This window comes from Tupaia chinensis, unplaced genomic scaffold (genome assembly GCF_000334495.1).
Source record: "Tupaia chinensis unplaced genomic scaffold, TupChi_1.0 Scaffold000674_1, whole genome shotgun sequence".
Taxonomy (NCBI): domain Eukaryota; kingdom Metazoa; phylum Chordata; class Mammalia; order Scandentia; family Tupaiidae; genus Tupaia; species Tupaia belangeri.
The window spans coordinates 1,368,646-1,384,663 of NW_006160197.1; the positions used below are offsets into that span (position 1 = coordinate 1,368,646).

The 16,018-nt window shown below is 37.3% G+C and overlaps 1 protein-coding gene across 2 annotated transcripts in view; it reads left to right on the forward strand.

The window, feature by feature from the left end:
- GRB14 (growth factor receptor bound protein 14) overlaps positions 1-16,018 on the forward strand; it is a 151,173-nt gene that overhangs the window by 105,015 nt on the left and 30,140 nt on the right. For both annotated transcript variants that reach the window (XM_006160259.3, XM_006160260.3), the window contains one exon: positions 13,362-13,483. In XM_006160259.3, coding sequence (XP_006160321.1) covers positions 13,362-13,483 — 122 coding nt within the window. The remainder of the gene's footprint in view (positions 1-13,361; positions 13,484-16,018) is intronic.

Sequence of the window (16,018 nt, forward strand, 5' to 3'; positions counted from 1 at the left end):
TGAAAAGGAAATAAACAGAAATAAGAGAAAACACAACTAAGAAAATGACTAACAAAACAACAGGGATAAATCCACACATATTGATAATAATATTGAATGTTAATTGATTAAATTTCCCAATTAAAAGACACAAATTGACCTAACAGATAAAAAAACAGGAGCCCTTTTTGGGAGGCTGGCAGGTGGCATCGTGGTTAAGGTGCTTGACTCCCACATGGCTGACTGTGGTTCCAGTCCCAGATCTAGCAGCTTACTTTCTCACTTTTCCCTTCTCTCACTCTCTCTCTCTGTCTCTTTAGTCAAATTAAAAATTAAATAATAAGAACAAATAAAATTAAATAAATAATTAAAAAAAACAGGAACCTATTCTATATGCTGCTTACAAGAAACACTCCTCATCAATAAAGACACTTATAGGTTGAAAATGGAAGGCTGAAAAAAAGTTATATAATGCAAATTGAAACAAAAAAAGCTGGATCACAATAGTAATATCAGTAAAAATAGACTTTAAGCTAAAAATTGTAAAAAGAGACATAATCAATGTATAGAATTAAAGGGATAATTCACCAAGAAGATAGAACAATTATAAATATTTACACCCAGTATCAGAGCATCCAGATATATAAAGACCACTAAACAGAGAGAGCAAGGGAGATATTGTGACACACTCATTGTTGGGGATTTTGACACCTACCCTCACCACTGGACATGTCTTCTAGACAAAAAATAAACACTCCCAGAAGCTAAATGATACCATGAATTAAATAGATCTGACATTTACAGAACATTTCACCCAACAACTACAAAATATACATTTTTCTCAGCCTCATACAAAACATTTCAAACATTGACCACATAATAGGGCACAAAACAAGCCTTTACAAGTTAAAAGGTATAGAAATAATCTCTAGAATCCTTTTCACCATGAAATTAAATTTGAAATTAACAACAGAAAAAAAGATTTGAAAATTGACAAATACATGGAAACTAGGCAATTTATTCCTAAATGACTTCTAAACTATTGGAGAGACTAAAAATGAAATTGAAAAAAATCTTGAAAAAAGTGATAATAAAACACAACTCTCCATAATCTCTGAGACAGTTTGAAGTCCTAGGAGGAAAGTTTCTGCAATTAGGGCTCACAAGAAAAAAAAAATAGAAAGTTGTAAAATAAATAAATCTAACAACCCATCTCATGAAAGTGGAAAAGTAAGAGTGAAACTCCTAAAATACTAGAAGAAAGAAGCAATAAAGATTACAGCAGAAATAAACAGAGAACAAAAGAACAATATACAAACATTAACACAACAAAAACTTTTAAAAATAATTTTAAGTTAGCTATAGGGCACATGCACTCACCAGAGAGAGTCAGTGAGAGACAGAGAGAGAGAGGGAAAATGAGAAAGCAAGCTGCCAGGTCTGGGACTTGAACCAGATTGACCATGCAGATTTGTGTCTAGTACCTTAAACACCATGCCACCTGCTGGCCCCTAGAAAGCTGTTTTTGTTGTTGTTTTTTTTTTTTTTTGGGGGGGGGAAGATAAATGAAATTGACAAAACTGTTCGGTAAACTAAGAAAAATAGAAAACAAACCCAGACAAATAATATCAGGGGTGAAAAAGGCTATTGCCTTTTTCAGTGTCATTACAGACACTGCAGAAATAATCATGATCATGAGGGAATACTATGAGCGACTGGATGCCAGCAAATTAGAAGACCTTGAAGAAATGGATGAATTCCTAGAATTATGTAATATACCTGAATTAAACTAGGAAGAAATAGAAAGCTTGACTAGACCAATAACAAGCTAAGAAATTTTATCATTAGTAAATAACCTTTCAACACAGAAAAGCCCAGGTCCTGATGGCTTTATTTCTGAATTCTACAAAACGTTTAAAGAAGAATTAATGCCAATTCTCCTCAAACTAAAGATTTCCTAAAGATTCAAATGGAAAGAGCCCTCCCAAACTCAGTTTGAAGCCTCCAATATTTTGATTCCAAAAGCAGACAAAGATAAAACAAAAAAAATTACAGACCAATATACCTGATGAACACATATGCAAAAATCCTCAAAAAGATATTAGCAAATTAAATCCAACTGTAAATCAAAAAGATTATACATCATGACCAAGTAGGCTTTATCCCTGGGATATGAGAATGGTTCAATATACACAAAACAATTAATGAAATATATTGAAATAACAGAAGGAAAGATTGAAATAATAACAAATCAGATGCAGAAAAGCATTCTATAGGGACCCGCAGTTAGCGTAATGGCTATGTCACTGAACTCCCATATAGTCAACCATGGTTCGTGTCCCGGACCCGGTGACTTAAACTCACGGCGGGCGCGTGTGCGTGCGTGCCCAAGATCCCGAGAGGAGAATGGAGGAGAAGGGAGTGCGGTGTGGCCATCCCCCCTGGGGGGTGATTTCTCGCTTTCTATCTCTCTGTCTCTCTCTGTCTGGCGAGCAAAACCTCTCCAAAAAAAAAGAAAAAAAGAAAACATTCTATAAAATACAACATCTTTTCATAATTAAGACTCTTAAACAAATAAGTATGGAAGGTGTATTTCTTAAGATAATAAAAGGTACCTATGACATATTCAGAGCTAATATCATTACTGAATGGGGAAATGTTGAAAGCTTTCCTACCACAAACTAGAACAAGACAAGGTGGTCCACGTTGTCCACTTCTTTTCAAAGTAGTACTGGAATTAATAGCCAATTTCATCAGACAAGAGAGTGAAATAAAAGGCATTTGGGACCAGCAGGTGGTGGGGTGGTTAAGGCGCTGGACACTCCCACATGGCTGACCACAGTTCGTGTCCTGGACCTAGTGGCTTGCTTTCTCACTTTCTCTCCCTCTCTTTCTGTGTATGTGTCTCTCTCTGGTCAAATTAAAATAAATGAATGAATAAACAAAATTAAATAATTCTAAAACATGGAAATAAAACGCATTGAAATAGGAAAAGAGGTGAAATTGCCCTTGTTTGCAGATGACATGATTGTATAAATAGAAAATCCAAAAGAGTCCATGAAAAACTCCTAGAACTAACAAATGAATTTATTAAAGTCACAGGATGCAAAATTAATATACAAAGAAATCTGTTGCTTCTTTACACTAGTAGTGAATGGACTGAGTTGAGGTAGAGCTGAAGAAAGCATTCCATTTACAATAGCTGTACAAAAATGAGATTCTTTGGAATATGTCTAACTAATGCATTTTCTTTTTACAAAGAAAACTATGAAAATATTGAAGAAAAAAATTGAAAGCAATACCAAAACATGGAAAGCCATCCCTTGCCTTTGGATCAGGAGAATCAATATAATTAAAATGTTGATTCTACCTAAGTTAATTTATAAATTTAATGCAATTACTATCAAATTACCAGTGACATCCTTCACAGAAATAGAAAATAAAAATAATAAAATTTGTCTGGAATCATAAAAGACTCCCATATCTCCAAGACAATATGGTACAAAAAGAATAAAGGTAGAGACATCTCGCTTGCCATGCCTCAAAATATCTCACAAAGCTGTGATAATCAAAACAGCATAGTACTAGCACAAAAAGAGTACCATAGATTAATGGGACAGAACAGAGAATCTAGAAGTCAGTCAAAAAACAAAACAAACAAAAACAACTGATTTTTGACAAAGGACATAAGGAAATTATTTTCAGCAAATGGAGCTAGAAAAACTGGTTATCTACCTGCAAAAAAATGAAACTAGACCCTTAGCTTTCACCATTAGCAAAAGACAACTCAAAGTGGATCAAAAATTGAAATGTAAATCCTCAAGTATTTGTGGAAAACTCAAGAGAAATACATGAAGACATTGGAGTAGCAAAGATTTCTTAGATAAGCCCCTAAAGAGACAAAGGGGTTGCATTCAACTATAAAACTTCTGCTCAGCAAAGAAACAATAAAGAAACTGACAACCCACAAAATATAAGAAAATATTTACAAACTCTACTTCAGATGAAGGATTAATAACCATAATATATCTGCAGAGAAACTTATAATGTAGTTTGAAAAGGGGCAGTTGGTCTGAACAGACAGAATGGTATCAGGAAATGGATGTATTTAACATATACAGAAATGCAGCTAGATAGGGCAGATGGGTTTTGAAATGATACATCACAAATAAGTGGAAAAAATAGGTATGTGTGTATGTGTGTGTGTAGCGTGTGTATGTACGTGCATATATCTCAAATGTGGTGTTCCTTGTTGAATATGCTATATCCTTGGTTTGATTGTTGCACAGTGCACACATGCTTTTGGAAATCTATATTTTGCTCCATGAAGATGTGCAACAATTAAATATAAATGAGAAATTATAAAATAAAACAAAACAGAAAAGAATTAAAAAAAAAAGAATGATGCTTCAATCAGGATATTAGTGTTAGACAAGGTCATTATCACTAATTTGATTTGAGATAAAGGCCCACATACTGTGAAGTTATTTACAGTCATCTCTTTCTTACCTAAATGAAGCTTCTCTGGGGCAAAATGTTTGTGCTACAACTTTAAATCTTATATTTTGATTAGAATGAACATATACTGAATAAAATTTGGAAAGTATAGTAAAAGCAAAACACACACAGAACAAAAATACAAAGCATATGCATAGAAAAGAAACTCGCAATTTTATTACCTTAGTGTAAGTGTTTTGTGTATTTTATTCAATAATATATAAATTGGCAAAAGCAAAAATACAAGATGTTTAACATAATAATGATGAATTTATGTGAAAGGATTCTGAGGGTCATTTCTCAAATGGGCACTCAAAAAGTTCAGAGTTTATTTTGGATTTTGAACATTGCAGTAAAAAGTTCCTACTTTGCAGAATTAATATATTTCTTTTTGGCATTTAAAAATCTATTATAAATTACTTACAATTATTTAGTTGGTTAAAACTTAATTTGGTTTTAAAATAAGGCTAAAGGAGAATAGCCAGGGAAAAGTTTACTAGAAACCATATACTAGTTTAGTGTTTGTTTTGTTTCCCTTTTCTTAGATTTTGGTAATCTATTTATTTATTTTTGAGAAATTTTTGCCATAGGGCACATGAATTTGCCGCAGAGAGAAAGACAGAGAGCGAGAAATCATCCACTTAGGGAGAATGGCCAGGCTGCTGTCCCTTCTCCTCTTTCTTCTGTCTTTCTATTTTTCTTTCATTTTTTTTCTTTCTTTTAAAAAATTTTCCAGAGGGCGTGTACATCCCACCAGAGAAAGAAAAGAAGAGGGAGAAAAACATCTCCCAATGGGGCATAGTCATGCTGCAATCCCCTTCCCTCCTTTTCCCCATCCTGTTGGGATTTGGGGCATGCAGGCACACATGCCTAGAAGTGTTTCTTAAACCTCCAGGGCCAAGATTTGAACTGCACAGTCAGCCATGTGGGATCCAGCTCCCTTAACCATCAGGCCTTGGGGCCAGCCCACAGCTTTTTTTGAACCCTTTACTTTATTTCCTTGTTGTCCAAATTGAAATGATTTATGTTCCTTTCATGGAAGGATAAGACTGATATAATTTGAAATCTTGCCCATCACTGTCTTTTCCTTTACACTCAAAATGTGTTTATTTTCAAGTAATTAGCAAATATTTTTAAAACACATTGCAAAATGAACTGGAGAATTGAAGCAATCAGAACATGAGAACTGCAGGAACATGAGAGAGCAATTTTAGCTGATCCAGAAATAACAAGCAGGACATAAATAGACCTAGCAGAGGTGGCGGGGAATGCCTCTCAGGTGGCAACTTCTATGAAGGTAAAGGCAGTATTGCAGGGGAGGGAGCATAACCAGGGGTCAGACATGTGGCTGCTCCTCAGCCCAGGAGAGCTGGTTATCTGAACTTCAGTGTCTACCTGTAAAATAGAAATATAACTTGCTCTTTAGATTATTACAATAATTTTCTTAGACTGCTGTAACATTACCACGAAGTTAGTGGTTTAAACAGAAATGTATTCTTTCACAGTTCTGGAAAATAATTTTTCTTCTGAAGACCCTAGAGAGAATCTGCTCCTTGCCCCTTCCTCTTTCAGGTGTCTGCTTGCATTCCTTAGCTTATGGTCACTCTACTCAAATTGAATCTGCTTCCATAATCACAATGCATGAACTCCCCATCTGTGTCACATCTCCTTCTGGCTCTCTTTAATGATGCATGTGAATAGACTTACTCTCCACCTGGTTAATCCAGGATATTTTTTCTGTCTCAATACCTTTAACTTAATGACATCTGCAAAGACTTTGCCATGGAAGATAACATTTACAGGTTCCTGGGATTAAGACTTGTTATATTTGGGGCTGTTACTCGGCAAACTACAGGTATAATAAGAATTAAATACAACACACAGCTGTCACATTGAGACTTACACAAATGTGACCTCCTTTATTTCTATAACATGAATTAATTTCTGTCTCTGAGTCTCTTGCCTTCTGAAGAGAAGATTTAATCTTCTATAATGTGTTTGTCCTCTGGGTTGTTTGTAGTCTTGTTGGGGTAATCAATTCAGGTTCTATCAGTGAGTTGCATAGATTTATGATATTCTCAGAAGAATCAGACCCACCTTTACTACTTCAGCAGTTTGGGTAGGTATTTAATCCCCAAGGGATGAATTTACCTCTTATTGAATCATTTTCATGTTCTGCAAATTCTTACTCCTTCCAAATTTGTTGACTGTATCATAAAACACCTTAAGTTGATAGTCTTCTCCGAATGCTTCGATATTCCTCTGGGAAACTTGGTACTGCCGTCCTTTCCTCTACTAGGATGCTTGGACTTTCTCACTCAGCTGTTGTCCTTCATCACACTACATGCAGGACTTCTATTCGGTCGTTGGGAAAGTCACGGTGTATTTTTCCTATGCAAAAATTCATAATGAGTTTCCTGATGACCAATACACACTACATGCAGGACTTCTATTCGGTCGTTTGGGAAAGTCACGGTGTATTTTTCTATGCAAAAATTCATAATGAGTTTCCTGACGACCAATACTTGAATCTAGTGGTTTCCAATGGCTGTGAACTGATTTGAGCCACACACCACCGCTGAGTTTACCTGGCGTCATGCCACCTTGAAAGGGTTCTGGTTCTGAAAGGGGGCAAGAGGTAGGGGTTGCTTGGGGCCTACACCATTCAGTTACTACCTGGCTGCCTCAGTTTCCCCCTCATGTTTTTCTCCTTTAAGCCCTTAACTCAAGCTTCTCTCTTAAAGGGAAGAGGGCGGAACCCTCTATGAGGCAATGGAGGATTGACTAGGTTTGATTTTTCCTAAGCAATTATACTTTTCAAAGATTGATAAAGTCTACTCTGAAGCTCAGAAATCAGAGAAATGCATCCTTGCTACTTTTTTCTTCTCTCTGTGTAGAGTGTATCATAAGCATAGAACATATGCTGTTTCCTTAGCCATAGAGAAAGATAACAAGTAGAAAGAAGTACAAATTGGCAAAGAAAACAAGCTAGCCTCTTGATTAATACCTTGAAATTTTCTCCCACTGCAGTTGCAAAGGATATAGATACAGTATAGAGTATATACTATGCTTAATAATGTGTTCTGTAAGCTTGAAAATACCAGCAGAGGGACCAGCAGTTAGCGTAATGGCTATGTCGCTGAACTCCCACGTAGTCAACTGCGGTTCAAGTCCTGGACCTGGTGGCTTAAACTCACGCTGGGTGCGTGTGCATGCGTGCCCAAGAGCCCGAGAGGAGAATGGAGAAGGGATTGTGGCATGGCTGGCCCCTCTTGGGGGGGGATTTCTTGCCTTCTGTCTCTCTGTGTCTGTCTGTCTGGCGAGTGCATGTGCCCTATAGCAAAAACCTCCCCCCCACCCCGCAAAAAAAAAAAAAAGAAAAAAGAAAATACCAGCTGAATTGTGTGAACTGTACACTGAGGTTAAGTGTGGAAGATTAGGATGAAACTCTCACTTGGTATCCCAGTGATCATTGGATAGCCTCTCAACTTTTCTTACAGTCTTCCCAGTATATTCATGGGAAAACCATCCTTCCTAGTGCTTAGGCCAAGAATGTTGGTATCGTCTGTAAGTACCCTTCACTTTCACTTCATATTCAATTTGTTAGAAAATCCTGTTAGTCCTACTTTAAAAATAGATTGAGATTCTTTTTTTTTTTTTTTTTTGGAGAGGTTTTTCACTATAGGGGATGTGCGCTCGCCAGACAGAGAGAGAGAGACATAGAGACAGAAAGCGAGAAATCACCCCCCAGGGGGGATGGTCACACCACAATTCCTTCTCCTTTATTCTCCTCTCGGGATCTTGGGCACACATGCACACGTGCCCGGCGTGAGTTTTAAGCCACCGGGTCCGGGACTCGAACCGCGGTCGACTACGTGGGAGTCCAGTGACATAGCCATTACGCTAACTGCTGGTTTCCGATTGAGATTCTTTTTTAAAAATTTTAACACATCAACTGGTACCTTGCTAGTCTAAGCCCCATCTTCTCTCCTTTGGTTAACTGCAGTAACCTGCTAAATATTCTTCCTGCTTTCAACCCTAAGCTTTTTAATGGAAGTTTAATGGAAGTTCTTCACTCAGTAGTGAGTGTGATCTAATTAACATGCCAGTTCTTAGGAATTCTCATCTAACACAGAGGAAAAACCCCATCTTTACTATACAGACCCCTATTTTATCACATTACTTTTCTAAATATCCTGGTCCTCTCATGATGACTTACTCAGGGGTAGTCACATTCACTTCCTTGCTGTGCGTCAAACATACCAGCCTTTCTCTTGCACCAAGGGCTTTGTTCTTGCTCTTTTTTTCTAAATACCTGCTTGGCTCATGTCTGCTTCTCCTTTAGGTCTTGTTCAAACATTACCTTTACATTGAAGCCTTTCCCAGTAAGATATTGGAGATGGTTTTCTTTTTCCTGTGTCCTAAGCACTTTTCTCCCCTCTCTGATTTATTTTTCCCTGTGCGGTTTATTACCAGCTTTTAAGATTCACATTTTATTTATGGTCTGTCTTCCCATAAGAATGAAAACTCCACAAGGGTGGTTATTTTTACTGTCCTGTTGACTACACAATTCCCAGCCCCTAGATGAGTGTCTGACCCACTGAAGGCCTGCAATTAATACTTTTTGAATGGATGGCTGGATAGGTTGTAAGTGGTAGACTACATGAATTGAGCTCATAATAAGTAAAGTAGACAAGCATTTTGAGCAGAGATCCCGTTGATACAGATGTCTTAGGGAATTAGGTGTAATATTAGAGTCCAGATTGGACTGGGAGAATGAGAAAGTAGAGATTTTGAGACTATTTAGAAGTCTGGACCAAAAAAATGTAAAAGTCTAAGTTGGATTGGTGACAGTGGCAATGTATGAGTCTTGTTGGTTGTGTGAGGCATGTGGAGGAGTCCCAATATCTATGGATAGAAAAAGCATATTTAAGTGGAGATTAAGAAAGAAACCAGACAGTTTATATTTCTATATTTCCTGGAGAAAATTTTTTAAAAATGACAATAGCAGAAATGAAAACAGGAGAATTTAGGAAGAAAACACCATTCAAGATGAAAGAAGAAAGATGACTTTCTTCTGTTTTATAGTATTTCGTGGAACCAGCAGTTAGCGTAATGGCTATGTCACTGAACTCCCATGTAGCCAACCACGGTTTGAGTCCTGGACCTGGTGGCTTAAACTCACGTTGGGCACATGTGCGTGCATGTCCAAGATCCCGAGAGGAGGATGGAGGAGAAGGGATTGCGGCATGGTCGTCTCCCTTGGGGGGGGGGTGATTTCTCTCTTTCTGTCTCTCTATCTCTCTCTGTCTTTCTGGCAAGTGCATGCTCCCTATTGCAAAAAACCTCTCCAAAAAAAGAAAAAAAATAAAGTATTTTGTTTTTTACTTTTTGGTAAAATGTACATATGAAATTTACCATTTTAACCATTGTATATGTACAGTGGCATGTACATACACATTATTCTGCATCCATTATGACCATCTGTATATAGAAATTTGTGTCTTCCTATTCTGAGTCTTGGTGTCAAACAATAACAACCCCTTGCCTCCTCCCCTGCAGTCCCTGGCAACCACATTCTACATTATGTCTCTGTGAATTTGAATAGTCTAAGTGCCCTGTGTAAGTAGAACCATACAGTGTCTGTCCTTTTGTGTCTGTCTTATTTTACTTACAATCATGTCTTCAAGGTTCATCCATGTTGCAGTATGTATCAGAATTTCATTCCTTTTTAAAGTTCACTATTCCATTGTATGTATAGTGTACATTTGTTTATCTGCTCATGGGCATTCTGTTTGCACCTTTCAGTTCTTGTAAATTATTCTGCTGTGAACTTTATCTTTTTGAGTCCCTGTTTTCACTTATTTTGAAAAAATAGAAGCAGAATTGCTAGATCACATGATGACTTAATGTTTAACTTAATATTTTGTTTAACTTATTATTTTGAGGAACTGCCATACTGACTTTGGCTTTAGACAAATTGTTCTTGAGGTGTTGGAGTGTCTACTAGTTTGGACTCAAGCATGAACAAGAGCAATTGTAGCCAGAGGTTTTACTTCAAGGAACCCAACGGATGTGATGTTGAAGAGGGAAGAGTAAATTTGTTTGCAAAGGGAGAAAGAAAAGAGTTGAATCAAGGACTGAGTCTTTGGAGAGAAAGGAGCTAGGGGAGCCAGTCGGTGAGACAGAAAAGAGCAATCGGTTAGGTAGAGAACCCTGAGTGCATTGATACACACTTAGCACAGACTCATCCATATTCATCAAGCACTCTTTCGAGAACTCTCTTTCAGATGAATAAGCTTCTATTTAAGTTTGACATTACTTTCAAGGGTTCGGGTGTTGTAGGTCACAGATCACTATTGAGTTGAAATTCTGAGACACAGATATTTTTTCAAAAGTCCTAGAAATACTAAAAAAGCAGAGAATTTTTATATGAGTGTGTGGAAAAATGGAATTAAAGTATGAGTTTATTTTGACACAGAACGTTTTGGAATCCCTTGCAGTTGTTTCATAATATGCATTTCCATGAACTTTTGGAAGACCCCGCCTCCCCATATTCTTTGTTTGACTGTTCTTTAATTTGTTTGCATCAGTAATTTAGTTGTTTTTACCCAACCTTCTATTATTCAAGTATGACATACATTAAGTATACAAAACATGCACAAACAACCCCATGAATTCTCAGATGTTGTATACCCAGGATCCATCATCTTCATTTCTACCAACACATATTAATTACTCTTTTTGAGCCTATGTAAGTGGAGCCAACTGTACTATTTATCTGCGTAGCACTTCTTATGCTTAATAGTATGTTTGTGAAGTTCCTTCATAGTATTATGGGTCATTACAGTGTGTATTCTACTATGTGCTTTTAACCATGTATTTATTCTCATGTCAAGAGACATTTGGACAGTTTTCAGTTTGCAGTGATTAAGAACTGTACTACTATGAATAGCATCAGAGTTTCCTTATTAAAACAGGAATGTTGCATTTTTTTAAAAGAATTATTTTATTTAACTTTATTTATTTATTTATTCTTTTCTTTTTATTTTAATTTGACCAGAAAGTGACAGAGTGAAAGAGAGAGAGAGAGAGAAAGCAAGTCGCCAGGTCCAGGACTCAAACCACGATCGGCCATGTGGGAATCCAGCGCCTTTAACCACCACACCACCTGCTGGCTCCAGGAATGTTGCATGTTATGGTCACTTTTTCTTTTTTTCTTTCAGATGTTTTTGGCTTGGGGCACGTGCACTTGCCAGAGAGAGACAGACAGAGACAGTGGGAAGGAAAGTGAGAAATCAGCACCCCGGGTGGGGGACGGCCACAGCACAGTCCCTTCTCCTCCATTCTCCTCCTGGGGTCTTGGTCACATATGCACACTCACCCCACATGAGTTTCAAGCCACTGGGTAAGGGACTTAAACTGTGGTTAACCATGTGGGAGTCCAGCGATATAACTACTACGCCATCTGCTGGCCCCCTATGTTTACCTCTTTTAAATTGTCATTGCTTCCTTGATTAAGTACCTTTTCTTTTAAATAATTATTATATTTAACTTTATTTATTTATTCAAATTTTACCAGAGAGGGACACAGGAGAAAGAGACAGAGAGGGGAAGTGAGAAAACAAGCTGTCAGGTCTGGGACTCAAACCACAGTTAGATATGTAGGAGTCCCGTGCCCTTAGCCACCATGCCCCCTGCCATCCCTCTAAATGCCTTCCCACCCTACCTAGTTATCTTTGTTGTTAATACACAATGTATTTTCCATAGTGTAAGTTTTAAAAGTAGAAGTGCCAGGACCAGCAGTTGGTGTAATGGCTATGTTGTTGGACTCCCATATAGTCGACTGCTGTTTGAGTCCTGGCCTCGGTAGCTTAAACTCACGCCAGGTGCGTGTGCACATGTGCCCAAGATCCTGAGAGGGAAATGGAGGAGAAGCGATTGCAGCGTGGCCATCCCCTCTGGGGTCTGATCTCTCACTTTATGTTTCTCTGTCTCTCTGTGTCTTTCTGGTGAGCGCACACACCCTTTAGCAAAAACCTCTCCCCCCCCAAAAAAAAAAAAAACAGGTAGAAGTGCCTTGAGGAATTGGGCTTCCTGTATCTACTTGCATTAAACTTTTCTTTTGAAAGCATCTATCTGAATTTTTCTTAACTATCCAGATTATGTGTCTTACATGCATATTGATCTTGTCAGAATTCTTCGTCTCTTAATGAAGTGAATTGTTAAAACTTGAAACAAATTTTTAAATTTGGTTCTATGATGAGCTATAGAGAAAGAATAGCTCTCATGTACCTAGGGCAGATTTGTACTAAATTGACAATTTAGGGATCAGCAGTTAGCGTAATGGCTATGTCGCTGGACTCCCATGTAGTCAACTGTGGTTCGAGTCCCGGACCCGGTGGCTTAAACTCACACTGGGCATGTGTGCGTGCATGCCCAAGATCTCAAGAGAATGGAGGAGAGGGGATTGCGGCATGGCCATTCCCCCTGGGAGTGATTTTTCGTTTTCTGTCTTTCTGTCTTTCTCTGTCTTTCTGGCAAGCACACGTGCCCTATTAGCAAAAACCTCTAAAAAAAAAGGACAATGTACATAGAAATGAAAGGAGATTGAGAATTAGCAGAAAGTGGATAGTGATTTTTTTGTGTGTGTAATTTCTCTAGCAAATGACAGTCTGCTTTGGTATAAAAATCAACATTATTAATTGAAGATTTTTTCAGTCTGGTTATTTCGAAATTGAGGTGAAATTTTCTATGTTCAATAAAGATAGATACAACATTTTGTACATATTTCTATGGTTATGTATATGTGCATGTGAGTGGTATGCATATGTATACATCTGTCTGTTTATCTGTAGACATACTCACTGAAATACTATTTGCAGAAAGAACAATAGAAGACCACGAGCTGGTGCTTGAAGTGCTCTCTAACTGGGGAATGGAAGAAGAAAATAAGCTATACTTTAGAAAGAATTACGCCAAATATGAATTCTTTAAAAATCCAGTGGTAAGTGAAATCTCTATGAACAGTTATGGAAAATAAATGAATCAGTTAAATTTGATGTGAGGAAGAGCATCACTACAAATAACATACAGACGTATTTGATACATTGCAGGTACATATTCTGATGTCCCAAATTATAATGCCATATCTCTTTATTCTAATAATGTTTCATCAGCATCACACACAGATGTTCATATAAACAGTTGACACATTTTGGTCATATTGGCAAAATCTGAATTTAGAAAAATTTGGTTATTTAATTAACACTACTAAGAAACCTAGTTTGGGGAGCTTGGAGGCCTTTTTTTTTTTCCTTTTAGAAAAACAAAGAAATTATACATTCAAAATAAATTATTATAGGTCCTTAATCAGTTTTGAAAATACTGTAATTTAACATTTTTGCAGAATTTGAGAAATCTAAATAAGAATCTTTCTAAAGTGAAAACAGATTGATGATTGTTTCATTGTAACTTGATCAGAAATTTAAAATACAGATAAATCTTGCTATTGCAAAATATTTTGTTGTCAGGGCAATAATTTCTAAGCTAAGTAGAAATGAGATAAAGACCAGTGCATTATCTAGTAAATACTACTTTCATTATAGTTCTCTTTAGAAGAAAATAAATGTATGTCACATTCTAATGAAGACTGGGGATCTAGAGAAGTCAGAATAGCCTTTGGGCTCATTATTTTAAATTGTTTTTGTCTCTGCAGCTGTAGCATAATTTTACGCTAAGTTTTGGATAATTGGATTGAAATGATCCTTTATGAAAAATATATGATACACACGGTAATAGAATATTTTCAAACCCTGAAAGACCTCTTACAGTCTCTTTTATTTTAACCTATTAATAGAAACATAAAGGGATGATCTTTGACAAAGAAAATAAGAATTCTAATAAAACTAAATAGAATTAGATTTTGAAGGCAAAGTATTTTCATGTCATGAATCTTTATTAAGAGCAAGAATTTAAAAAGTCATATTTAAAGAAATTTAGTATAGTGCTGTTGAGATATGTGTATGTGTATATATATCTATATAATATAATTTAAATAAGATTGGACATTTATTTGATAGACCTAGAAGAGTGGGTCTCAATTGGGGCAGAGGGAGTGTCCTGATGATGTCTGAAGACATTTTGGTTGTCAGAAATGAGGGATGGGTGGGCCAGAGGTCTCGTATTGGTAGAGTTAGGAATGTATACATTCTAAAACATTCAGGGTAGACCTCACAGCACAGAATTCTTAGACTGAAATAGTAGTACAACTGCTGTTGAAATACCCCATGCTAGATTAATTATAGTAAAATGTATTGTCCGAAACATCTGAACATAAAATTTACCTAGGAAATAGTGCCTATTTTGTTATTATTATTTTCCTTAAATTTGCCAGAGGTCGTGTATGCTTGCTGGAAACAGAGAGTGTGATAATTATGAGACCTCCCCTCCCTTTATAGAATATAGTCATGCCACAATCCCTTCTCCATTTCTCCATTGGGGATTTTGGGCACATGGGCATATGCACCAGACTTGAAAGGTACTGGTGGCCATGTAGGATCCAGCTGCCTTAACCAGCATTCACTGGCTGGTCCAACAGTGCCTATTAAAAATGCAGAATGTAGGCTATCAGTAGCTAGTAATTAAGGCAGCTGGATACCACATGGCCAACAACACAGTTCGAGTCCTGGACCCAGCAGCTTGAAAAATACACCTGTATGTGTGAATATGAAGATTTAATGCCAAGCAAAGCAAGTCAGACTATGAGAGACAGAGACTATATGTTGCTGAATAATATATACCAAACGTCTACACTCTATATCAGAAATTGAAAGACTGGAAGATACAACAGTGGTGTGTGTGAGGGGGTACAACTTTAGATATTAGAGACAGAATAGGAGAGGCTGGGTAATAGGGGATAGGAGAGAGGGGATCAAAAAAAAAACCACATAACATTTAATAGACACAAAAATTAAGAGTTACCTGTTGATGATAACGTATATGGTAATGTCTTTGATTTGACTAATATGCTCTGGATTCATACTGGGAAAAATCATGTTGTACACTGTAAAGATGTACAGTGATTAAATGTAAATTAAAAGAAAATAAACCAGGTCCAGCATGTGGTTTGATGTTTACAGGGCTGGACTCTCACATAGCTGACTGAGTCCTGGATGTGGCAACTTCAATGCAACTGCATTCATGCCCAAATTCCCAGAAGAACAGAGAAGGGGTTATGGCTTGGCCATCCCCCCTGGGCAGGGCTGGAGGGGGTGAATTTCTCACTTTCCCTCTCACTGTTTCTTTCCATCTCTCTCTGGTGAGTGCATACGCCCTATGGCAAAAACCTTAAAAAAAAAATCATTAAACACTAACAACAAGAAACAGAATCTAAGGGAACCAGCAGTTAGCGTCATGGCTATGTCACTGGACTCCCATGTAGTCGACCGCGGTTCGTGTCCCGGACCTGGTGGCTTAAAACTCACGCCCGGCACGTGTGCATGCGTGCCCAAGATCCCGAGAGGAGAATGGAGGAGAAGGG